The 25795-nt window shown below is 43.3% G+C and overlaps 2 protein-coding genes across 3 annotated transcripts in view; both read left to right on the forward strand.

Moving 5' to 3' along the window:
- Positions 1 to 1606: 1606 nt before the first annotated feature.
- Positions 1607 to 22221, forward strand: mkrn2 (makorin, ring finger protein, 2). Of its 2 annotated transcripts, none has more exons than XM_083660676.1 (10): positions 1607 to 1683; positions 4411 to 4539; positions 5322 to 5488; positions 14474 to 14620; positions 15879 to 16042; positions 18149 to 18214; positions 18920 to 19068; positions 19260 to 19370; positions 19691 to 19835; positions 20212 to 22221. In XM_083660676.1, exons 1-10 carry the CDS (start codon positions 1658 to 1660, stop codon positions 20395 to 20397), a joined length of 1290 nt encoding a protein of 429 aa, XP_083516802.1. In that variant the 5' UTR covers positions 1607 to 1657; the 3' UTR covers positions 20398 to 22221. The 2 variants fall into 2 exon arrangements, with proteins under 2 accessions (XP_083516802.1, XP_083516803.1); XM_083660677.1 differs by having other exon boundaries at positions 14480 to 14620.
- Positions 22222 to 23135: 914 nt separating this feature from the next.
- LOC310798221 (cysteine desulfurase-like) overlaps positions 23136 to 25795 on the forward strand; it is a 15999-nt gene continuing 13339 nt past the window's right edge. The window contains exon 1 of the mRNA XM_083660701.1: positions 23136 to 23502. Within this exon, the coding sequence (XP_083516827.1) occupies positions 23388 to 23502 (115 nt within the window). The 5' untranslated portion in view covers positions 23136 to 23387. The remainder of the gene's footprint in view (positions 23503 to 25795) is intronic.

A 25795-nucleotide genomic window follows, 5' to 3' on the forward strand; every position in this document is an offset into this window, starting at 1 on the left:
TATCAGTGGCGGCTGGTGAGATTCAAGATTCAAGATTCAAGATTCAAGATTTTTATTGTCACTCCATGGTACAAGTATCACGTGTGAAATTCTTGTGCTGTGGACTCCGTTTACAACATAGTACAAATATAGCAGGGCATATGAGTGCAAAAAAACAACAAGAGACACAACAAGCAATAAGGCAGTATAGTGATAAGACAAGTCAGAGACAGTGGCATATTCACTGCACATAGGTGCACATGTCATGTGCATACTTTAGACGTGCTTAAACATTTTAAATTTGGCGTATTTGACATAGGCTACAGGTGAAAATAGCATATTCCTTATTAAACATACAATTAAACTCTGCGTTTTAAATTCGGCGTATTTGACATACAGGTGCAAATAGCATATTCCTTATTAAACATACAATTAAACATTAGACATACGTAATGGTAGCAGCTACAGTACGGTACAGTACGGCTACTACACTATTTGTGTATGTTAAGGAGTCTCGTGGCCTGCGGGAAGAAACTGTTCCTCAAGCGATTTGTGCGTGCTTTTGGAACCCTGTATCTTCTCCCTGAGGGTAGCAGGGAGAACAGACTGTTGTGGGGATGATTTGTGTCTTTGATGATCTTCAGGGACCTCCTGAGGCACCGCTGTTTATATAGTTCATGCAGTTCTGGCAACTCACGTCCTGTTACGTGCTGGGCCGCGCGTCTCACTCTTCGTAGCGCCCTGCGGTCCATGGTGGTACAGTTCCCGTACCAGGTGGTGAAGCAGCCAGTCAGCAGGCTTTCAATGGTGCCTCTGTAGAAGTCACTAAGGATTTCTTTCCTTAGCCCAAATTTCTTCAGGCGCCTGAGTCCGTGTATTCGCTGTTGGGCCTTTTTGACAACAGTGGCGGTGTGGCCGGCCCAAGTCAGGTCCTGGTGGATGTTGACTCCCAGGTACTTGAAGCTGTCCACCCTTTCCACCACTGTGCCGTTGATGGTGATTGGGGTGGGGGTATGGTGATTAGGGTGGGGGTGCCCCCCCCCCCCCCCTCCTGTAGTCTACAATGACCTCCTTGGTCTTGGAGACGTTCAGAGAGAGGTGGTTGTCCTGGCACCATTGTTCCAGGGCCCCCACCTCCTCTCATATATTGGAAACAGGGGAGGTAGCTTCCGAATATATAGATATATAGATATATATATAGATATCTATATATATATATATATCTATATATATATATATATATATATCTCTATATATCTCTCTCTATATATATCTATATATATATATATATAGATATATATATATATATCTATAGATATATAGATATAGATATCTCTATATATCTATATCTATATCTATATCTATATATATATATCTATATATCTTTATATCTATATATATATCTCTCTATATATCTCTCTATATATCTATATATCTTTATATATATATATATATATATATATATATATATATATATATATATATATATATATATATATATATATATATATATATATATATATGAGAGAGAGAGAGAGAGAGAGAGAGAGAGAGAGAGAGAGAGAGAGAGAGAGAGAGAGCCCCTCCCCCCGGCTTTCTTCGGCACCGCAAGGCACTCTGGGTGCTACGCTGACATGTGTTGGTTTAGAAGCTCCCGCAGCTCGCGCTGTGGAGGAAGATGAGCACCAAGCAAGTCACCTGCAGGTATCTCTGTCTGACTGACTGACTGACTGACTGACTGGCTGTCTGTCTCTCTCTGACAGTCTGTCTCTCTGACTGTCTGCCTGCCTCTCTCTGTCTTTCCGTTTCCTTTCAGCTTCAGTTCTGATAGCAATCCAGGCTGCTAGTTGGCTAGCTGCTAGGCTCTGCTCTCAGCTAGCTTCATGCTAGTGTTGTTAGCTGTTGTTATGGCTCTGCTATCAGCTAGCTTCATGTTAGTGTTGTTAGCTGTTGTTAGCTGTTAGCCTCTGCTGCAATACTGTTGTCATTCAGACAGGCCTGCAGGGATATGCCCTGGAATTATTAGGGTTTCCAACTTATTGAAATGTAAAATAAGGAACGGGTCGCCCGGGGAGGAGGGGGTGGGGTGTCGGGTCTCACTCCAGCTATGGGAACAAATAGAACGAGTCTTCCAGATTGGCTGGGCATATAACAATATCAGAGTTGTTTATTTTCTTCTCATTCTTTTGTTATATACAATATATATATATAGCGTTATATTGATTCATATATGTTTATGTATTCGACTGTAAAACTCAACGTTAAACAAATCACATAATAATGTAGCCTAGAGGCACCTCAGTAGCCAAAATAACAAGAAAATCAGTCCCTTGTGGTGTGATTCATTGACATCTATTTCCGAGTAAATGCAATCTAATCGATCAGGACATGATGCCCCATCATAGAAGGGGTTAAAAATGTGTCATTCATTACCATACACTCAAATGAAGGATAACTAACCCTAACCCAACCACGACTTGTTGCTAAACTCACCACACTCAGCAACCTGCCGTTGTTGAAGTCATCGCTGTTCACCAGCCTGCCTCCTGGCTCGGTTGAAAGCTGGGTCCCGTTTGTGCCGTTTTGCGCTCTGGACCCTTTACTACCGACTATTAGGAATGCAGCCTTTTGTGTTCATCATTTTCACTAACACTGCCAAGTGTTTGATTTTTCATATTCACGTCTAGGGGTGCACCGATCACGTTTTTTGTCACCGATTGCCGATCACCTATGAGAAATATCTGCCCAACCGATCATCGACCGATTACCGATCACCGATATATATATATATATATTTATTTATTTATTTATTTTGTAAGCAGCTATAGCAGTCTATTATAGAACAGTTTCCATTTTACATATAGGCCTACATTTCATGCATCAAATTGAAAGTGCAGCACATTTTCTTTTTTTTCTACATCAATATTTTATATTTTGTAGGCTAAAGGAAACTGCCAACATGATTTTTTGTGTGAGAGATAATTGGAGCACAAGACTGTGTTGAACTAAATGGCTACTAGTAGTCCAGTTCCCTCAGTTTATTCCACTTCGGGATTTCCATGTTACCAGTTCAATGCAGTTCAGTTCACTCAACAAAAATATGCGGTGTGTGGAGGTGAGTACACTGACGAAAGCAAAGCGTGTGCTTTGCAACACAATGATATAAACGTTAGAGCACAATATGAAAGTTAAACGATAGACATTGAAGACATGAAAATGGGCTGCCTCATGTTTCTCACGTGCAGCATGATCGGCTATGCGATCGGCGACAATAAAGAAATATCTGCAGCAGCAGATCACATATTTGAGGTCAAAATCGACCGATACAGATTGCGTTCCGATCGATCGGTGCACCCCTATTCACGTCTGTATTTTTGCAACTTGGAGAGGGTTTTCGTTAGAGATGCACAGCACAGATCCACCTTTTTTCAGTTACGATCCGATTCCGATATCGGAATTTGGATATCTGCCGGCCCGTTGACGATACTGATTCCGATACCAGAGCTCTTGGCAACTCTCCCAAGGAGCTGCAGCCGGACCGGACCGGCAAAACCGGAAATCGACCCATACCTAGAGTGGACATCGATCCCTGCTCCCATTCATACATGACAGGCTGCATGTGTGAACGGGTCAAACAGCTGCTGGTCCTACAGGGTGCTAGTAAACCCACTGGTCTGTAGGCTAATGCTCTGTTACTGGTCTGTAGTGCTCTGTTACTGGTCTGTTACTGGTCTGTTACTCGTCTGTACTGGTCTGTTACTGGTCTGTTACTCGTCTGTACTGGTCTGTTACTGGTCTGTTCTGGTCTGTACTTGTCTGTTACTGGTCTGTTACTACAGACCCAGGTTGTAGGCCAAGTCCCATTTCATGAAGCCGCTGCATCTTACAGATCGCCGCTCTGGCGGCAGGTACCAGTATATCGTTAGATTTTTTTCTATACCAGACACAGGTTTTTCATTCCTACCTGACATGTTTCGACGGCAATACTTCCGTCTTCATCAGAGGTGTCACTAGATGGTGTGTGACGTGTCTTAAACAGCTGATGTTGTTTACAGAGGTGTGATCGTCTCGTCTCAAAAGTCGCTCATCCCGTTCGCGACTCTTCTTGTCCCTGGCACCTCAATGGTGGAACGAGCTCCCACCTTCGGTCAGGACGGCCGAATCACTGCCGATCTTTCGGAAAAGGCTAAAGACACACCTTTTCCGGCTCCATCTGGGCCCTTCTTGATCTAACTTCTTTCTCTTAAAAAAAAAAACTAACCTTAACCTGTACCACTGTTCCTTAAGAAGTTGTAGTTATCATAGATTGTGTTACCTAGTTGATTGCTCTATTGCTGACAAAAATGTGTTATTGTAAGTCGCTTTGGATAAAAGTGTCTGCCAAATGACGTAATGTAATGTAATGTGTATTTCCCCGCTCTCTGGTTGCAGGTATTTCCTCCACGGCGTGTGTCGTGAGGGGAGCCGCTGTCTGTTCAGTCATGACCTGGCTAACAGTAAGCCCTCCACCATCTGCAAGTACTACCAGAGAGGAGTATGTGCCTACGGAGACCGCTGCAGGTAGCCCCGCCCCCACTCACAGCCAATCGGGATAGTCCCGCCCCCGCCCCATGAACATCCAACCAGGATAACACCACATCAGCCCCACTCAAATCCAATCAGGAGCCGCATTTACCAGATTTATGAATTCTTAAAGCCCCCTCCACTAATTCTTTGGATATTTCATATGTTTCTGACATGGGTCTTTGAAATCGTTGAAAGTTTGTTATTTTGAAAAATCCAAATCAAAGCATTGAAAGTTTTTGAAAATAGACATGGGTCATTGAAAGTGCTTCAATTTAGACTTTTTCCTGCATAGAGAATTACGAGGCGGATGCCTCGAGATCTCGACAAGTGAAAATAAATCAAAATATTTTCTAACAAGTATTTCAGTGGATTTGCAATTGCAACTAACACTCCAGCCTGAGGCGGCTCCCGAAGCAACGAGGAGTAACGTTAACGTTCATACAGTAAACACGGCCATTAAGTGCAGTTATTGCTTGTTAGAAATAGATAACAGCAATTAAACAAAAACAAGAGTATGCACCACCAGCACAGTTTCTCGGGAGAAGAGACGTTTTCACCGTTCTTCAGACTGGATTAGGATTGGATTTGGCAACGCTGATGGCTGAACAAATGGCTGTTGACGGCTGGAAGTCCAGACTGATACGTAGAGCCAAAACAGGATGTGAGGTCATGTTATCAGGATGTTTACCAGGAATCACTTTTGGTCTGTGCAGAGCAACATGAATGGTTAGGCAAGTATAGTATGGTCTGGCCAATTGTGTCCCCTCTGTGTGCAGGTACGACCACATCAAACCCCCCAGCAGAGCAGGCCGGGGAGGAGGAGCAGGAAGTGGGAGTGTCGTGGGGGAGGAGCCAGCTAGCGGAGGAGGTGGGGCTTCAGTCAGAGGAGGTGGAGCTTCAGTCAGACCTGTGGCCAATAATGCTCCGGTTCTGAGGGACAGAGGTGAGTTCAAGTTTCTTTATATATTTATATTTATTATATATAACAAGTACAATTTGCTCCCACAGTACAAAGTCTAAACATAGTTTAGATTCTAAACATATAAGAATAAAATGAATTGACACAATAATTAAAAGTAACTTATCAATAGCTTATCAATAAGAGTGTGATACAGACCTGGGGTCTCATTTATCAAACTAAGCATATGATCCTTACTAAGGATTAACTAAAAGAATGACTAACCTAATAGGTTAGTCATTCAGTGACCGCTCGCACACCTGCATGCAATTTCCCTGTTCAATTGATAATCAGGCTCATTTATATACGTCATGTGGTAAATGGCATTGACCATTTATGGTCATTGTTTTATTAGTGATTCTAGGCACATATTGATAAATCAGACCCCTGAACCTGAACCTGAACCTGAACCTGAACCTGAACCTGAACCTGAACTGATTCTGAGGAAACAGGTTCATCTTGACCCCTGTTCGGAACCGCCTACTAATTCTATACTAACCTACTACCGTATTCATACTAAGTACGAGTATGTATTTTACAGTATGTGAATTTTGTGTATACGAGAAATTCCCGGAGGTATACTACATTAGCAAGAATTTCTGAGTATACGGCGTGAGCTTATCGGACGTACTCAACCGCCACGAATTTGCATACTCTTCAGACTGGGTAATGGTGGACTGCGAGGCAGACGGGGTTGGACCAGCCAGCAACGGAAGCGTACAAATGTGAGTAAATGCAGCTTCTATGTGGTCAAATAATGTTCAAATGACAGGGTTTATATTCATTCATAATGAACGCATCTTTATTGTTGTTGGAATTGTATGTAATGTTATCTTAGGGCTGGGCGATATGGTTGAAATCAATATCACGATAATCATAACGATTGTTCTCTATCGATATGTATCACAATATGGTTCATGTATGCAGAATCAAGTTGAATAAACAAATAAATGTTAATATCATTCAATCGAATGTTATGTGTGATATAAAAAACAGAAATATTCAAATAATTTTCCTATCATATCTCATTTGATCAGTTTTTAAAGACCTTGGCAAGCAAAATGCACCAACTATCTAATTTAGGGTCTTACCTGACTAATTGTAAGCCTAAAAATAGTAGGAGACATTAGTTCCTAAATATCGCCATTTCCCAATTTTCACTGTTTGCTGAGGCAGGGTTTGAAGTGGGCGATGCTTATGGCTCAAAACTGACTACCTTATCCCGTCATAAAGGGATATCTAATCATAAAGTAGCTTGCAGTTGTCTGTTCTTATAAAACCTTAGTGCCCCCAGAGCCTGCACAGTCTGCCTCTTTCGAGTCTCAGTCTGAGCTAAGGCTGTTGCAGAGTGCTGAGATTCGGCCAGCATTTGAGGAAGTCGGGAGAGACCTCAGCTCCAGAACGCATCGCGTTTCTTTAAACGCGTGTTTCAAAATTCTGATCATGGCAGTTCTTTGTATGTACATGAAACACATATTATGCTCGTGTTTTTGTATCTGTTGGTGGGCTATTTTTGACGATTTTACGACATTTATGGGGTCTCAGAGGAAAACAGTCAGAGTCTCTCAGCAGCGAGTCCGCTCCGCTTTCTCACACACACACACACACACACACACACACACACACACACACACACACACACACACACACACACACACACACACACACACACACACACACACACACCGGTCCCGCCCCCACACAGTCTTAGCAGAGAACAGCATAGTTGAGTTGCATTGAGAACATATTGCAGCTCCTAATTTTATATACTTGGCGACATTCAATTCAGTTCAAATTTGACTGGGTGGTTAGGTTAATAACACATTTTCCTGGGGTGTGACAAACTCAAAACACATATTTATGTTTGGTTTCCAGGGACTTTAAGTTTGCTTGTCATCATCAATTCAGACAGCAGAAATGTGCGTCATGATGATATTAAAATACTCCACTGAAAGAGGATAAACGACAATATTGAATTATTGCCCAGCCCTACATTACCTCTCGACTGTCCTACATGGTAATTTAGCATAAAGCTTAGCGGGTAGCTAACGTTAAAGGCCGGGTTTTCCGTGGGGAATATGAATATATATTAAATCTCACGCCCCTAAGGTTTTAGAATCCGTTGAAATTTTTGAAATTGGTTGTTTACAGCCTGAGATATCACCAGAAATCCACTCTGTGTGTGTGGGGGGGGGGGGGGGGGGGGGTGGTGGGGGGGGGGGTGCGGGGACTCGAAATACTACATTTCCCACAATGCACTGGGCTCGCGTGGCCTTCGTTTCCATGCCCACCCCTCAGGCGTTTGGCTGATATCAAACTCCAGTAGGTGGCGGTAATGCACATATATGTTTGCCAACCGCCATAAAACTCAAAGAAGAAGAAGACATGGAGAGAAGACATGGAGAGAAGAAGAAATAAATCGAAAATAAATCGAAAATCAATTGCCTCCAAATTGCACCAAATGTAAACGGTAGTATATATGTCGGGAGATGTCTTCATAAAAAAAAATTCATGCATTTTAAGGCATTTTCGTAGGAGTTACGCGCATCTGATGTTGTAACTATTTTCTGTAAAAATGTGTAAAAACGGGTACATTGCTCAGCGTTGATTTCGTTACTTCAACCCACCTACTACTAGATGTAAAATTTGACGAGCTTTCCAATGCCGCCAGTCCCGTGTCGATTAGTGCTTCCGTTCCCGAGATAATGGTCTCTTTGCAAGGAACTATGGGAAGCTAATATTAGCTACAGCAGGCTAGGCGGTTGACAAGATGGCTGCGTTTTTGTTTTGGTCAAGGCCTCTGAAGGGGCGTGGAGGACCTCTAGAGGCGGGACCATGGCCAACAACAGTTGTAGTTCATAGGTGCACGACTTCCGCAAGGCGGACTTAGGCCAGATGACGCGAAACGCGTCGGCTGGCCCAAAAAATATGTGAGAGATGCTTGATATCTCTGGCAGTGAATATCCAATTTCAAAAATTTCAACGGATTCGAAAACCTTAGGGGCGTGAGATTTAATATATATTCATATTCCCCACGGAAAACCCATCCTTTAACTTAACGTTAGTTACAGGCTCAGCTCAGTTTAGTTAACAAACATTAACTTAATGTTAGTTAACTAAAACCTATCTGTAATGTTAAAGGAGCTAAATGCAATATTCAGCCCTACTAGATGCCCGCAAACCACTATTATATATCTGGCGAGACAGGCGAGTTATATTGTTGTGAGCAGTGCACCAAGCCATGCCCCCTCTCTGTGTTGTAAAAACAGGCTCCTTCTGTGTGATGTTGTCCTCCCCTGTATTTATAAACAGAGAGCTCCTGCATGTGTGTGATGTTGTTCTCCCCTGTGTTTATAAATAGATTTCCTTCATGTCTGTGATGTTGTCCTCCCCTGTGTTTATAAATAGACAGAGAGCTCCTTCATGTGTGTGATGTTGTCCTCCCCTGTGTTTATAAATAGACAGGGAGCTCCTTCATGTCTGTGATGTTGTCCTCTTCTGTGTTTATAAATAGACAGAGAGCTCCTTCATGTGTGTGATGTTGTCCTCCCCTGTGTTTATAAATAGACAGATAGCTCCTTCATGTGTGTGATGTTGTCCTCCCCTGTGTTTATAAATAGACAGATAGCTCCTTCATGTGTGTGATGTTGTCCTCTTCTGTGTTTATAAATAGACAGATAGCTCCTTCATGTGTGTGATGTTGTCCTCCCCTGTGTTTATAAATAGACAGAGAGCTCCTTCAAGTCTGTGATGTTGTCCTCCCCTGTGTTTATAAATAGACAGAGCTCCTTCATGTGTGTGATGTTGTCCTCCCCTGTTTATAAATAGACAGAGCTCCTTTATGTGTGTGATGTTGTCCTCCCCTGTTTATAAATAGACAGAGCTCCTTCATGTGGGTGATGTTGTCCTCCCCTGTTTATAAATAGACAGAGAGCTCCTTCATGTGTGTGATGTTGTCCTCCCCTGTGTTTATAAATAGACAGATAGCTCCTTCATGTGTGTGATGTTGTCCTCCCCTGTGTTTATAAATAGACAGATAGCTCCTTCATGTGTGTGATGTTGTCCTCCCCAGTGTTTATAAATAGACAGAGAGCTCCTTCATGTGGGTGATGTTGTCCTCCCCTGTTTATAAATAGACAGAGAGCTCCTTCATGTGTGTGATGTTGTCCTCCCCTGTGTTTATAAATAGACAGAGAGCTCCTTCATGTGTGTGATGTTGTCCTCCCCAGTGTTTATAAATAGACAGATAGCTCCTTCATGTGGGTGATGTTGTCCTCCCCTGTGTTTATAAATAGACAGAGCTCCTTCATGTGGGTGATGTTGTCCTCCCCTGTTTATAAATAGACAGAGAGCTCCTTCATGTGTGTGATGTTGTCCTCCCCTGTGTTTATAGACAGAGCTCCTTCATGTGTGTGATGTTGTCCTCCCCTGTGTTTATAAATAGACAGAGAGCTCCTTCATGTGTGTGATGTTGTCCTCCCCTGTGTTTATAAATAGACAGATGGCTCCTTCATGTCTGTGATGTTGTCCTCCCCTGTGTTTATAAATAGACAGAGCTCCTTCATGTGTGTGATGTTGTCCTCCCCTGTGTTTATAAATAGACAGATAGCTCCTTCATGTGGGTGATGTTGTCCTCCCCTGTGTTTATAAATAGACAGAGCTCCTTCATGTGTGTGATGTTGTCCTCCCCTGTGTTTATAAATAGACAGATAGCTCCTTTATGTGTGATGTTGTCCTCCCCTGTGTTTATAAAGAGACAGACAGCTCCTTCATGTGTGTGATGTTGTCCTCTTCTGTGTTTATAAATAGACAGAGCTCCTTCATGTGTGTGATGTTGTCCTCCCCTGTGTTTATAAATAGACAGATAGCTCCTTCATGTGTGTGATGTTGTCCTCCCCTGTGTTTATAAATAGACAGAGCTCCTTCATGTGTGTGATGTTGTCCTCCCCTGTGTTTATAAATAGACAGATAGCTCCTTTATGTGTGTGATGTTGTCCTCCCCTGTGTTTATAAATAGACAGATAGCTCCTTCATGTGTGTGAGGTTGTCCTCCCCTGTGTTTATAAATAGACAGAGAGCTCCTTCATGCATGTGATGTTGTCCTCCCCTGTGTTTATAAATAGACAGACAGCTCCTTCATGTGTGTGAGGTTGTCCTCCCCTGTGTTTATAAATAGACAGAGCTCCTTCATGTGTGTGATGTTGTCCTCCCCTGTGTTTATAAATAGACAGAGAGCTCCTTCATGCATGTGATGTTGTCCTCCCCTGTGTTTATAAATAGACAGACAGCTCCTTCATGTGTGTGAGGTTGTCCTCCCCTGTGTTTATAAATAGACAGACAGCTCCTTCATGTGTGTGATGTTGTCCTCCCCTGTGTTTATAAATAGACAGACAGCTCCTTCATGTGTGTGATGTTGTCCTCCCCTGTGTTTATAAATAGACAGACAGCTCCTTCATGTCTGTGATGTTGTCCTCCCCTGTGTTTATAAATAGACAGACAGCTCCTTCATGTCTGTGATGTTGTCCTCCCCTGTGTTTATAAATAGACAGACAGCTCCTTCATGTGTGTGATGTTGTCCTCCCCTGTGTTTATAAATATACAGACAGCTCCTTCATGTGTGTGATGTTGTCCTCCCCTGTGTTTATAAATAGACAGACAGCTCCTTCATGTCTGTGATGTTGTCCTCCCCTGTGTTTATAAATAGACAGAGAGCTCCTTCATGTCTGTGATGTTGTCCTCCCCTGTGTTTATAAATAGACAGAGAGCTCCTTCATGTCTGTGATGTTGTCCTCCCCTGTGTTTATAAATAGACAGACAGCTCCTTCATGTGTGTGATGTTGTCCTCCCCTGTGTTTATAAATAGACAGACAGCTCCTTCATGTCTGTGATGTTGTCCTCCCCTGTGTTTATAAATAGACAGACAGCTCCTTCATGTGTGTGATGTTGTCCTCCCCTGTGTTTATAAATAGACAGACAGCTCCTTCATGTGTGTGATGTTGTCCTCCCCTGTGTTTATAAATAGACAGAGAGCTCCTTCATGTCTGTGATGTTGTTATAAATAGACTGAGTGACCCAGCAAGGCTTGAAAGGATGTGTGGATCAACCTGTGGCTGTGATTGGAAAAATGAAGTGGCCGTGGCTGTGAAAGAAAGGTTAGTGTCTGATTGTACGGCAGTTAAGGACGTGTGTTTCCTGGATTCGGTTGCAGTGCGGTCGGTCGGCTCTGTAGCTCGCTCTTCTTGTCTCCACGGCACAGGCTGGTCAGGCTGCCGAGTGTAGATAACAGACAGCTATAGCAGAACGATGCCAGTGCTTTATGCTAGCACGAAGCCGTGCCTATGTGTTTTACAGAGCGTTTGTCGTTACATCTGACGTTACAGCTCCAAGCGAGACATCTAGTGGGCAACAAAACGGCATATGGCTCCTTTAACATGGACGACGTGATGAATCAAGTTGACCGTGCCTAATAATGTTGTATCGTTTGTTTCTCCAAGGAACTGATGATGAAGACACCGAGCGCCGTATCTAATGGGAGGCTAAGAGGACCATTTCACCGCTCGCAGACGCAATGCTGCCATGAAAGTCTTTGTGAACATGAAGTTTTAAGTGTTGTAATGTTTTATTTATATTTTCATGTGCATGGCTCATTATAAGTTACTGTTCTGCTCTGCTGAGATGTATAATTGTACATATTGCCGGTGACCTGTTAGTTTGTCGTTAAATGTGGAGAATTGGCACCACCCACCAGTCACATGCTGCTAAATTGAATGTGTCCGTAGGTGTAGGTGTTCACTTGACCGGAGGATTTTGTTATTTGTTTGCTTTTGTCAGAATAAACGGAGATCACCTCCAAAGAGATCCTGGTCTGTGCCTCTTCATCGAAACACAACTTTTACGTCCCAGGTCTAGCTGGCTGTCATTGGTTGGTCTGACTGTCAGTCATAAGACATCATTGAATGAGTCGGCTAATGTTATTGGCTGGCCCAGCTAGGAGGGCGGGCCTATTCACCAATAAGAAGGGATAGTTTTCAGGTGCTCTCGAGCCCCTGTTTGAGAGCTGTCACATGGACAGAGAGATGGGATGAGCACTTCAGCAGGTGTGAGCAGCGGACCAGTGGGTCAACGTGTATTGTTTAACTACTTTTTGCAGTACCTAGTAATCAAACTTAATTACTTTTTCAAATTCATTAACTCAATTAGAATTGCTGAAATTTAAATGGGTTAGTTACTAGTTACTTTAGGATGTGAAAACAGTGGACAACTTCAGAGGATTATCCACTTTATGATCATCAGACCTAGTCCGGGGAGAGAAGCCGCCTCCCTGCCTGGCAAAAATGCTCACATGCTGCAGCCAGAGCCCCAGAGGCTAATGACCTTGAGTAGACTATAAGCCCCAGAGGCTAATGACCTTGAGTAGGCTATAAGCCCCAGAGGCTAATGACCTTGAGTAGGCTATAAGCCCCAGAGGCTAATGACCTTGAGTAGACTATAAGCCCCAGAGGCTAATGACCTTGAGTAGACTATAAGCCCCAGAGGCTAATGACCTTGAGTAGGCTATAAGCCCAAGAGGCTAATGACCTTGAGTAGACTATAAGCCCCAGAGGCTAATGACCTTGATTAGGCTATAAGCCCAAGAGGCTAATGACCTTGAGTAGGCTATAAGCCCAAGAGGCTAATGACCTTGATTAGGCTATAATCCCCAGAGGCTAATGAACTTGAGTAGCCTATAAGCCCCAGAGGCTAATGACCTTGATTAGGCTATAAGCCCCAGAAGCTAATGATCTTGAGTAAGCTATAAGCCTCAGAGGCTAATGACCTTGAGTATGCTATAAGCCCTAGAGGCTAATGACGTTGAGTAGGCTCTAAGCCTCCCCAATAAGCACATGTCATGACACAATGCACATGTTACACACAACTGGTTACACTCATATATTTTGCTTATTAGTTACTTGTTTGTTTAGATGTTGATCTTATAATAATAAAGATGTTGATGGTGAGTGAACGTGAACCAGGACCTGCTGCGTCTAGACAGGATGGTAAGTACAGCCAGTGTCAAGTTAGCACAATAAAAACTACTTCCTGTCATAGTGTTTAAATAAAACTCTTATTGGCCACTATTTTGGAGTAATGGACTGAAGCGAAAAGCAGGGAATCTGTAGAAAATAAAAATGCAATTGTCTTAATTTCGAAGGTGGTTGTCCTGTGATCAATACTTACTTATTCTAGGAGTCAAATTTGATGCTTTTATTTTGAAGGCCAAGTCTCGCTAACTTTACGCAGGGAAGAAAAAAAGAGTCACATTTACAAACGGGTGTTATTTTGATAAATTGAGCACATATTTGGAATCTCAGACTGAGGGCTAGGTGGAGAGATTATATCTCCACGCTGGCCTGGGAACGCCTCGGGATCCTCCACTCAGGGCTGGCTAATGTGGCCTGCAGGGAAAGGAAAGTTTGGGGTTCCCTGCTGGAACTGCTACCTCTGTGACCCGATAAAAAATAAAATAAAATAAAAATATAATAAATAAAGTGCCATATTAACAGAGCTAGGGTCAAAATGAAAACCGCTTTTAGCCCATTTTAAAATCCCTATTGTGAAATGCATTCTGGGATATATGGCTGTACATTGAGTGTGAACAGTTTGCTGATAATGGCATACTTGATTTCATATTTAGTAGACGTATACTCATTGAGTATATGAAGACAGTACGTTAGTAGGCGGTTCGGTTCTCATAGGGGTTCCAGTGGAGACTTTGTGGTCTGAATGCTTTCTGTCCTGATGGAGTTGAATCCTGAAGAAGTCCCGGTCATGCTAAAGATTTCACTATTGACCTTCAGAAATCCTGCTGACATAACCATCATAAAATCTGTCTTTCTGTCTCTCTCCCCCATCTGTCTCTCTGTCGGTCTGTCTGTCTATCTGTCTCTCTGTCTGTCTGTCTGTCTGTCTCTCCACTTGTCTGTGTGTCAGTGCTAGGTGTTGACAGCATGTACTGTGGCCCAGCAGAGAGTTGGGGGTCGGAGGCGGTCTCAAATCATGAGCAGGACCTGGCTCCGGCTCCTCAGTCGTATGTGGACGCCATCAGGACCGGTCTAGAGGACTCGGAACACCACCAAGGTTAGCCCCCACCTGTCTGTCTGTTTGTCTGTCTCTCTCTCTGTCTGAAGGGCTCGGGACACCACCCAGGTCAGCCTCCCAGTCTGCTTCTCAACCCACAGAAGACTGTAGGGCTGGGCGATAATAATATAATACATACAAATAATATCACCATATTTCAGGGTGTTTCTGCGATAACGATATTCGTGACGATATGATGAAATACTGGGGGAAAAAAGTATTATTAATTTCTACAACAACAATTGCAACAAAATAAGTAATGGTAAATGGACTGTATTTATAGAGCGCATTTTATATAGTCTATCGACTACCCAAAGCACTTTTACATGAATACCTCACATTCACCCATTCACTCTCACCGGCTGCTCGTCGGGAGCAGTTAGGGGTTCAGTGTCTTGCTCAAGGACACTTCGACATGCTACCGGGAGGAGCCAGCCTCGAACCGGGAACCTTCCGATTCCCAGGCGATAGCTCTACCTCCTGAGCTAATGCTGCCCTTAAAGCTGCATTCAGCGATGATTTTGTGTTAAAATAATTGTTAAATGGATCTATATTCTGAGCAATCACTGAAATATAGTGTTTGGTCAGTAACTTGGACCCCCCAACCCCCCGCTGTCCTCTATCTCTCTCCTGTAGCCCGGATGGCGGCATTGGATTCGGGGGGGAAAAAATACATATAGTCCTTTAGGGGCATCATGATCTGACCTTCCGTTTCCCAGAAAATGTCAACATTTCTCTGATTGGATAGTGGGAGGAGGTCGACGCCAAATTTGATCCAATCAGAGAAATGTTGACATTTTCTGTGAAATGGAAGGTCAGATCGGGACGCCTGTAAAGGACTATATATTTTTTCACCCCGAATCCACGGTTGCGGAGATATGTGAAACCTAATTTATATACTTGGCGACATTTTTAATCTTTTGAATTTGACTGCGTGGTTAATAACACATTTTTCTGTGGTGTGACAAACTCAGAAAACATGTATTTCTGGTTACCATGTACTTCAATGTTGTCATTTGTACTTTATTTTAAAGAAGGGTCCTGTCCAGGCAGCATACTGTTTGAAAAGTCTAGTTTTAGCACTGGTTCAGCAAAATATAAACCAATCCCAAATTCAACCATTTTTCATTATTACAATTAGTTCCCATGTACTTTACCGCTGTTGTTTTTATGCCTTTTTGAAAAACACAAAATAAATTACATGGATTTTCATCATTATTGGTATTAACCAATGCTTTTGCCTGGGCTCCTTCCCCAGTGGGCGGAGCTTACCAGGACCTCCCCCAGCTTTGTCCCTTCGCTGCTGCCGGACAGTGTCAGTATGGCACCAGCTGCCCCTATCTCCATGGAGACCTGTGTGACATCTGCAACCTGCAGGTCCTCCATCCTCACGACCCGCACCAGAGGAGAGCTCACGAGAAGGTGACGGAGAGTCTAGGATTAGTTTAACTTGAATTGAGCTCAGTTTAGATTAGCATACCGTGAAACTTCAAATAAAAGCCGAGTCCCAAATTGCCGCAGGTCCCATATAGATGCGGGGTCTGCCTACATATTTTGTAATTGCATTTGCGACGTCACATTTGCTGAGCGATATTGTGTGACCTACGATCCATAGCGTGCGGGCACGTCACTTCAGTCTCCCGCAAAATTATCAGGACGAGGGCTAACCATTAAAGCAGCTACGAGCAACTTTTTCGATTGTTATTAAACAGTATAAATTTAATATCAATGCATCACATCTTACCTCTAATAGTCGACGAGACCAACGCAGAGTAGTCTCGCTTGAACCCCGAGTGAATCGGCCAGTGTTAGTCTGTCTGTGGCCAGGGCAGATCAGGAAGTGAAATGAAACGGTTTGCAGCAGCCACTTCGGCCATAACCACAAAATAACTTCCAAAAAACCTGTTAGAATATAACGAGAGATGTTCCCGAGAGTATGCGTGGCGTTCACATTGTTTATGTTATGTTGCTAGGCAGCGCGAACGGGGTAGGCAGGCAGCTGCGTTTCACTTCCGGGTTTCACTTCCGCGTTTCACTTCCGGGTGTAGCCGGTCCGGCGGTAGGACAGAGAGAGAGAGAGCCCCCTGTTGACGCGAGTTTAGACAGACACAGACTTAATAATCACCTAAGGGAGCAATCTCCGATTGACACGGCTTTGGTCTCAGCTACTATTATAGGTAAGATGTGATGCATCAATATTGTAATTATGCTGTTTAATAACAATCGAAAAAGTTGCTCGTAGCTGCTTTAAGCTGCACTTCACATGATAAGCGATCTTCTCTTCTCTCACCGTGAGGTAGAGCAGAGAAAGGTCAGTGGTGAATAGGTCATAGTTTAAACAATTTGAACTTTGACCCCAGCGCACGGTGGCAAATTCGAGCGGTGCGCAACACCAAGTGTAGCGCTGCTGCTTAGAGGAGGCACCTCTCTCCCCATAGGAAAACAACGAGACAGCGGGTGCAGAGCTGTTTTACCGTGGATCATGTGTGGGGGGCTTTACTGTGCTGAAAAACAAGCAGGTGGCATGGTCAAAACAGATCTCTATACTGTGTATTTATTTTATCCAAATAATATTCATACTGGTTTAAATAAACAATTTGATACTATTTCCAATCTTTGCTGAGCAAGAATTTTGTGCAAAAAGAATTAAACGCAGGTCCCATATAGACGTGGGGTCTGGCTACATATTCTGTAAATAAACGCCCGGGCTATAACAAATAAAGATATAAAAATAAAACACATATGAAACAGCAAATACCAAAACAAAACAAAAATCCTTATGGTCCATGACCTAAATTGATTCAGTGGTGCATTACAGACAGCATCCACGCGACTGTCCAAAAGGGAAAAGTCTGAAAACTGGCAGTGGACAGTATGAAACCCAACAAATTAAAAAAACACTTGGAGACATTGCAGCAACTAATAGTGAATAAGACTTAGTCCTCTCACAAATGGACTTGCTAATTTTTTTTTGACAAATATTTGTTCTTCTTTGCACAAATAGAACTTTATTGATATCGTTCCAACAAAGTGATTGCACATTTTATTCGATTTTTGTCTGTTGGAGCAATCTAGTTAACTTATCGTTCTAGCAAAGTGATTGCAATTGCAATTAGGCCTACTGTTTGATATATATTGGTCATGATCTTGATGTTATTTCAATAAAAGTTAAACTTGGTTGGACCATTTTGTTACAATTTTGTTGGGGCGGTGGGGCATGAACATTTGTCCTCCTCCAAAGTGGGGCATGACAGAAGAAGTGTGAGAACCACTGGATTAGCGTAGTGTAGTTTAACTTTAATTGATCATGGTTTAGATTATGATAGTTTAGTTTAACTTAAATTGATTGTAGATTAGATTACTGTAGTTTAGTTTAATTTTAATTCATCATAGTTTAGATTAGGGTACGGTAGTTTAGTTTGACACGGTTAGGTGTTAAGTTTTTATATTGAAGGTAAAAGGCTGCTGCCTACCCAAAACATTGCTGCTGTAGGAGAGCACTACTAATGTCTGTCTGTCTGTCTGTAGATGTGTCTGTTGGCGTTTGAGACAGACATGGAGAGAGCGTTTGCAGCCCAGCTCAGCCAGGACAAGGTGGGTTCAGACTACACAACTATTATTATTATTATTATTAGGCATGGGTCAATTTCCGGTTTACTGGTCCGGTGTAGGAGCTTAAACCGGTCTGATTTCATGCCAACTGGCTGAACCGACATGTATCATTATGCCAGGTTCTGGCAAATTAAAAGGTAGCCTCAGCAACCTATGCCGACAGCATCGCAGGGCTAAATCCAACTTGTATTGCATTAGTAATAAGCAACATGACAACGTGATTAATCTAATGTTTATTAGTTATATAGTTTGTTTATAAATCGACTACCGGAGTCACTGCTGTGTACTGATTAACAAAGCAGCAACATGAACGAAGGAGATCAAATTTCACTAGAGGGGTAGGGGGGAGATGCGCACTGTCCGAGTTGTTTTATGGTGAAGATGAAATATAAACGGGACAGTGCACTGAAGCAGCCACCACTCACCTGGCTAAAGATAGGGTGTCCTTCAAAACAGTGGAAAAGGAGTCTTGTAAATCCATGCTTCTGACACTCAACCGTCGATATGATCCCCCTGGTCGAATGGGATTTCTCTAAATTTGCCAACCCTGAGCTGTATAACAAACCGAGAAATGCCGTTCAAGTTTTGATCTCAGAGGGCCATAACTTCGCGCTAACGACGGACATGTTGTCAAGTTATGAATATGACACCATATATGTCGCTGACGTTAATTTATTGTTGTTGCAGGTGTGCTCTATCTGCATGGAGGTGGTTGTGCAGAAGGCCAATCCTTCAGACAGGAGGTTTGGGATCCTGTCATCCTGCTGTCACACCTACTGCCTGGCCTGCATCAGACAGTGGCGCTGTGCCAAGACCTTCTCCAACAAGATCATCAAGTAAGACTGCGTAGAGCAGTGGTCAAATGTGGTCGCCTGATTTTTGTTTTACACCACACAATTTAAAACTAATAAAAATTAATAAAATTATGAGGATTTTATTTTATTTGTGATAACAGAGTTCTGAGATCAGTTTCCTCTCAAATAGAAACAGATGACATCATGTTGGTGTCAACTTGTCTGTCCGCCAGGTCGTGTCCAGAGTGCAGGGTGGTGTCGGAGTTTGTCATCCCGTCTGTCTCCTGGGTGGAAGATCAAGACGACAAGAACCGACTCATAGACCTGTTCAAGTCTGGAGTGAGGTGGGTCTGTGGCAGCTGGTGCATTTTTGTCCAGGGAGGGCTATAATACCAAACACAATCACTCTAAACACTGAAACACATAAGTGAAAGTAAGAAATTTGTAAGTAAAAATTTACAATAATTAACTTTTTGAATTTTTTGTTTTCCTCCGACAGTAGTAAACAGTTGACGTCTTTATTTGCCTTGTCGTCATTAATTTAAATTATCTCTGTCTCTGTCTCTCTCTGTCTCTGTCTCTGTCTGTCTGTCTCTCTCTGTCTCTGTCTGTCTGTCTCTGTCTGTCTGTCTCTCTCGCTCGCTCTCTCTCTGTCTCTCTGCAGTAAGAAAGCCTGCAAGTATTTTGACCAGGGTAGAGGCTCCTGTCCATTTGGAGGGAAATGCTTGTATCTCCATGCCTTCCCTGACGGAACCCAACCGGAACCCGAGCGGCCGCGCAAACAGCTGGGCTCCGAGGGGAACGTCCGGGTCAGAACCTGTTTGTTTGTTTGTTAGCAGGATTACGGAAAAAACTACTGGTCCGATTTTCATGAAACTTGGTGGGAGGGTGTAGCAGGGGCCAAGGAAGAACCCATTACACTTAGGTGGAGATCCAGAAAAGGCGGGGCTGGGGAAAAGGGATTGTAGCTATGGATAGGCAGGTCTTATAGAGTTGGGGGTCGAGGGGTAGGTAGGGGGATGTGGGTGCTGGTGGGGGGTGGGGGGTTAGGGTTCTGATCCAACTCACAAAATGTGCATATCATAGCAGAGAGAGTATTGGCCTTGGTGGAGGTCTGCGCTCTCTGAGTGCACTTCTAGTTCATTTGTGTCGTTTCTGAACTCTGTGTGTGTGTGTGTGTTGTAGTTTCTGAACAGCGTTCGTCTGTGGGATTTCATCGAGGAGCGTGAGCAGCGGTCGCTCCCAGTGCCGCACGATGATGATGTCACAGAGTTGCGGGAACTCTTCCTGCAGATGTCTGGACCGAGTCACGAGCGAGCGGACACCCCCCCGCCCCCAGCCACTGGAGACCAGCAGAGACCAGACCAGTAGAGACCAGACCAGTAGAGTACTGCAGCAATGACATATTTTTGTAGGCACAACCAAAAACTTTGCATCACCTGGTTCCCTAGTCTGGAAGTCAATGGGATTTTTGTGTGGGGATTTTGGTTAGATGCCTGAAAGGTCTGTGGTTAACAAAGGTTTATACCATTGAGGCTTTTGTGTTCAGGAAGATAATCTTCACAAAGAGGACCACCACTTTGATGATTTTTTAAGTGTTTTCTGAAAATTTCAATTTTTGGTGATCAATTCAAAACTCATCAAACTGGTGTCCATTTGTGAAGATTATCTTGCTGAACACAAAGGTCTCAGTTTCATAAACTTGTGTTAACCACAGACCTTATTTAAGACACCTAACCAAAATCCCAGTACAAAAATCCCATTGACTTTGAGACGAGGGATCCAGGCGATGCTAACTTCTCGGTTTTAGGACTGTAGGGACCGGACTAAACAAACCATCACCAACAGACTGCCTGTCCGTCTGCCCTCTGGTCTCTATGGTAACCAGCCTCTCAGTAGGACGTGTGCTGGTTCTGGTTCAGGTCATTTAAATATTAAATTGTTGTGATAATTCAGCTTTTCTTGAACACAAGCCTGTTTCTGTTCGTTCTTACGCAGTTTAAGAAAGTCTTGGATTTTTTTTTAATTGTTTCCTATCGAGCCCAGAATGGCAGTGGTTCTCGGGAGGGGGGTGTGTGTTCTTGAGCAGAGTTCTGGACAAAATCAAATCTATTCTAGCAATAAAAACATCCTCAGATTTGAGCCTGAGAGATGAAATCTTATTGAATGGGGCTCTGTGGCTCTGATGTGGACTCTTATGGTCCTTCATATGAAAAGGGTTGAGAATCACTGCCTAAGAGGACCTGAGGGAGAAAGAAAAGAAACTAGACGAGGGGGAGAACAAATCTGAAATGTGAAAGTACTTGGGGTCTGTATGCGTTTATGGACCGGAGGAACTCTTTTTGTTGTGTTCGCACCATAGTGGTGAGTATAATCGCTAATGTTAACTCACAATTTTTTGTGTCAGTGTAGCTAGATTACAATGGAGTAGCTAGCAAGTTTGGTACGTAGTTACAATTGAATAATTAAATGTTCTCAGCAACTGAGCAGCAAATGGATTTCACCAATGAAATCAGTGTGACGTGTACTTGCTAGCTAGCTAGCATTTCAGTCTCTCAGTGGTGTTTTGAGAAATCGTTACGTGACGTCAAAAGGTATAAGTTACGGCTGGCTTACTTCAATTCAGCGTTCCTATTGGCGGTATGAATGGAAACAGAAAAAAAAACTTGAAGGTATGTAGTTCTCGGGGAACTCCCCAGGTGGCGCTGTCCCTCTCAGGGAGCACATCGTGCTTCACATAGGCTACTGTATGTCATTCAAACAACAAAGGAGCAGTTCATCGATTTTTACTGCCTTTGTTGGTGAACTAACATATTGCAGAACTTATGTATGAATTGAGTCACGAAGCATTGACATTAATGAAATTTTGTAGACTTTTTTTTGGTTGCTCCCCATAATCTTTTTTTCTTCGGTCTAGTTCTTTTTTCTTTCTCTCCAGATCATGTCCCCTTAGCGGTTCCATAAGAAAGTTTTGGAAAATATGTAAAAATTAAATCATGTCCAGCTCTGAAAAACTTTGAAGGAATGGAAAAAATATTGTTCAATCCCAAAACACATGAGATTTCATTTATTTACATAATTATGTAGTTACAGACCCGGTGTCATGTCACATTGTGGTGTTGTGAATAATCTATTCCATGAAGTCATCACAGATATTGTATCACTGAACCATCAGCAGATGTCAGAAAATAAAAATTTCAAATCCAGTCGAGAAATTAAATTGTGTGAGCTTTGAAGCTTAAAGCCCCGCTCCAGTCAGTGTTTCTACCTGTTTAACGGTTGGTGTTCCATTTCAAACGTTCTCAATGTTCTATGAGTGCCTGCTGTATAGTCACACATCTGATTTTGTGATTCACCAAGTAAAGGAGATGAATGAATGAAACCTTTATTGTCCCTCTCTGGGAATTTGCTCTGCACTCAACAGGCACACAATACAATACATTACACAAACATAAGCATCATTTATCATACATTTTGATCCTGTTTAACGTGGTTACAGCCCACATGCAGCACATGCTTAGCTAATAGAGCAAACAGCTAGCTAGCTAGTCAACATGCTAACTCATCCTTAGAATCAAATTGTCATTATGGATGGCGTTCCATTGAGTCATACTTAATCGTTCCATTTCTCTCCCAGAGTCTATTTTTCAAATAAAAATAGACTGGGTTCCCAGATTGACAATAATGTGTGATTCGGTCTATTAACTTTTATTTTGAAAGTTGAGAAAGGAAGTGGACGTTGCCGTTGTGTGTAACTTGACCCTGATGTAACTGACGGGCGGTTATAAGAGCGCATGTCTGTTTCTCAAACGGTTACCAAACGCAGCTCACGCCTCTCCACCAGAGGACTATGCCTGTTTTAACTGCTTTAACCGCTTCCGGTTTGGAGCTGTCATCCGTTGTCAGTTGTGTTGTGGAGGTTGTTGATCTTGATTATCTTCATTATAGCCTGTTTATAACTTCCATGATTGGAACTTGGAAACCCTCATTAGTGTTTTGCTTGCACCTGTGTTTATTCTGCCTTTTCGACACCAAACTTTTATTATGAAAGTTGAGACAGGAAGTGGACGTTGCCGTTATGTGTAACTTGACCCTGATGTAACTGACGGGTGGTTATAAGAGCGCGTGAGTGTCTGTTTATCAAACACAACACACTGCCGACACACGACACTCAGCCTGCTTTATACTCGCGCCTCTCTACCAGAGGACTGCTTGTTTTAACTGCTTTAACTGCTTCCAGTTTGGAGCTGTCAGTTGTGTGGTAGAGGTTGTCTGTTGTGTTGTAGAGGTTGTTGTCTGTTGTGTTGTGGAGGTTGTTGTCTGTGTCAGCAGCTCGCCACCTGCAGCTCCCCGCCGGTCAGATGCTCTCCCCGGGCAGCATGAGGAGCGTGTCGTCGCTGCTGAGGCCGCTCACATCAGCGCTCTCTCTGCAGCCAGCCTGTGCCCACAGAGCCGCCAGCTCCCTGGCTCAGCCAGGTAACTACTTCGTTAGCTTGTTCCATTAGCCTCCACACAGCTAGCAAAGCATGCTGCTAATGTCAGAGTGACGCAGTTAGCTTATGGTTAGCTAACTGACTATAGAGTTAACTAACCTTAATGCATTTCTATGGCATTGGTTGTCAACGTGGGCTCCAGGGAGTTCCAGGGGAGCAAACTGATGAATTGTTAAACTTCAGCATTATAACCGAGTTAGAGAATGTAGAAGAATGACCGTTGTGTTGTTTGTGATCATAGTTTCTCTGGTATCTATCTGCCTACAATACAGACACAGTCATGGAGTTCTGGACTAAATAACAATATTCTCAGGTTGGGGTCAGAGAGACAACATCTCATCAGATGAGGTCTGAGGCTCTAATGTGTGCTAAACTAGGGGCCATTGCTATCAAAAAGGTTGAGAATCACTGGTCTAGAGAGGCAGACGGACAGAAAGACAGACAACTGGTGTCATCACAAACACGGTTATGAAACAACAAAACGCTGTTGGATAACTGTTACTGACGCACCGTTATCAAACCACACGAGCAGGCCAAGCTCAGCATGAAGCCATGGTTTCAGCAGCTATTATTGTGTTATTACTATTATTGTGCTGTTATTGTAGTGTATTACTGTGTTATTGTAGTGTATTACTGTGTTATTGTAGTGTATTACTGTGTTATTGTAGTGTATTACTGTGTTATTGTAGTGTATTACTGTGTTATTGCTGTGTTTAGGGCACAAAATCAGCACCAGCCAAAAATGCCCTGGAAATATGCAAGTGGCTGGTAGATGTGCTTCACTCTCTAGCCAAAATAAAACAAATCAACAATAGGGATGCACAATATTTTTTTTATATATTTTTGGCCACTCGTCCGTACGTCTGTCTGATGTTTGTTAACGTGATATATCTCAGGAACACCTGGATGGAATCTGGCTCAAACGACCACTTGAACTCAGTGATCAACTGATTACATTTTGGTGGTCAAAGTTCCAGGTCATTGTGACCTCACGAACACAATTTTCTAGCTCGTTAACGTAATATCTCAGGAACGCCTTGATGGAATATCGTCATATTTGCCTCAAACTTCCATTTGGACTTAACCCTCGCATGGTCTTCGGGTCAATTTGACCCGTTTTAAAATTTCAACATCAAGGAAAAGTATGTTAAAATATTTTTTTCTCTATGAAACTTCTTCTGCTTGGCTCATTTACTGTACTAAACATGTGATATGAAAATGGTACATTTCATGCATTTGCTACCCCCCCCTGCATCAACATATAACACCCATGGTCTTCGGGTCAATTTGACCCGGCCATTGAAAGTGGAGGCTAAAAGGGGTCAGAAGTGAAATTTAGACAATTTCTTTCTTTGAAAATGTTAGTCATATTGGTATTTTCTAGTAAACATTGCATTCTGACACACACACACACACACACACACACACAATGAAAGTTCGCTCAGAGTTGACAGTATGTTTTGATACTTTGCTATTTTTAGCTACAGGTCACCTCTCTTGCACCTGTGTGGGGTGTCCACCCGCTATGCCGACCACCCGCAATGCCGACCTTAGGTTTAGGCGTGGGGGGTGGGAGAGGTTAGGTTTTGGGTTAGGGTCTGGGGGAGGTTAGGTTTAGGCGTGGGGGGTGGGAGAGGTTAGGTTTTGGGTTAGGGTCTGGGGGGGGTTAGGTTTAGGCATGGGGGGAGGTTAGGTTTGGCGTGGGGGCTGGGAGAGGTTAGCTCCAGCCGGTCCACCGACATGCTGCACGCCGCCTCGCTCATGAGCTGGTTCTGCTTGTGGGCTATCGGCATTGCGGCCTGTCGGCTCTGCGGCCTGTCGGCACATAGACGCAGCACCCCTGTGTGGGCGGAATTTTCTCGAAGAAACCCCGGGAAAGAGTTGTTGAGATAAGCATTTTTTGTTGCAAGTACGTGGTGCTAAGGCGAATTGCAAGATGTTTTATTTGTTGCCAGTAGGTGGCGCTATGCCGAATTGCCTGGAATTCAGCTCCCTGCACTCTGTTGGGTCCCCCTAAGCGCACTCCCCGAGTTTGAAGTTGATCGGACGAGGGGTTCTCAAGATAAACCACTTGTTGTGTTGCCAGTAGGTGGCGCTATGCCGAATTGCACGAAAACAGGTCACTGTTCTCCGTCACGTACTCCTTAGTACACTCCTAAAGTTTGAAGTAGATCCGACCAACGGTTCTGGAGATCCGGGAGGAACACACGAGGAACACACGCACTGTGTTGCCAGTAGGTGGCGCTATACCGAATTGCACGAAAACAGGTCACTGT

Source organism: Poromitra crassiceps, assembly GCF_964638095.1.
Source record: "Poromitra crassiceps genome assembly, chromosome: 25".
Lineage (NCBI taxonomy): Eukaryota > Metazoa > Chordata > Actinopteri > Beryciformes > Melamphaidae > Poromitra > Poromitra crassiceps.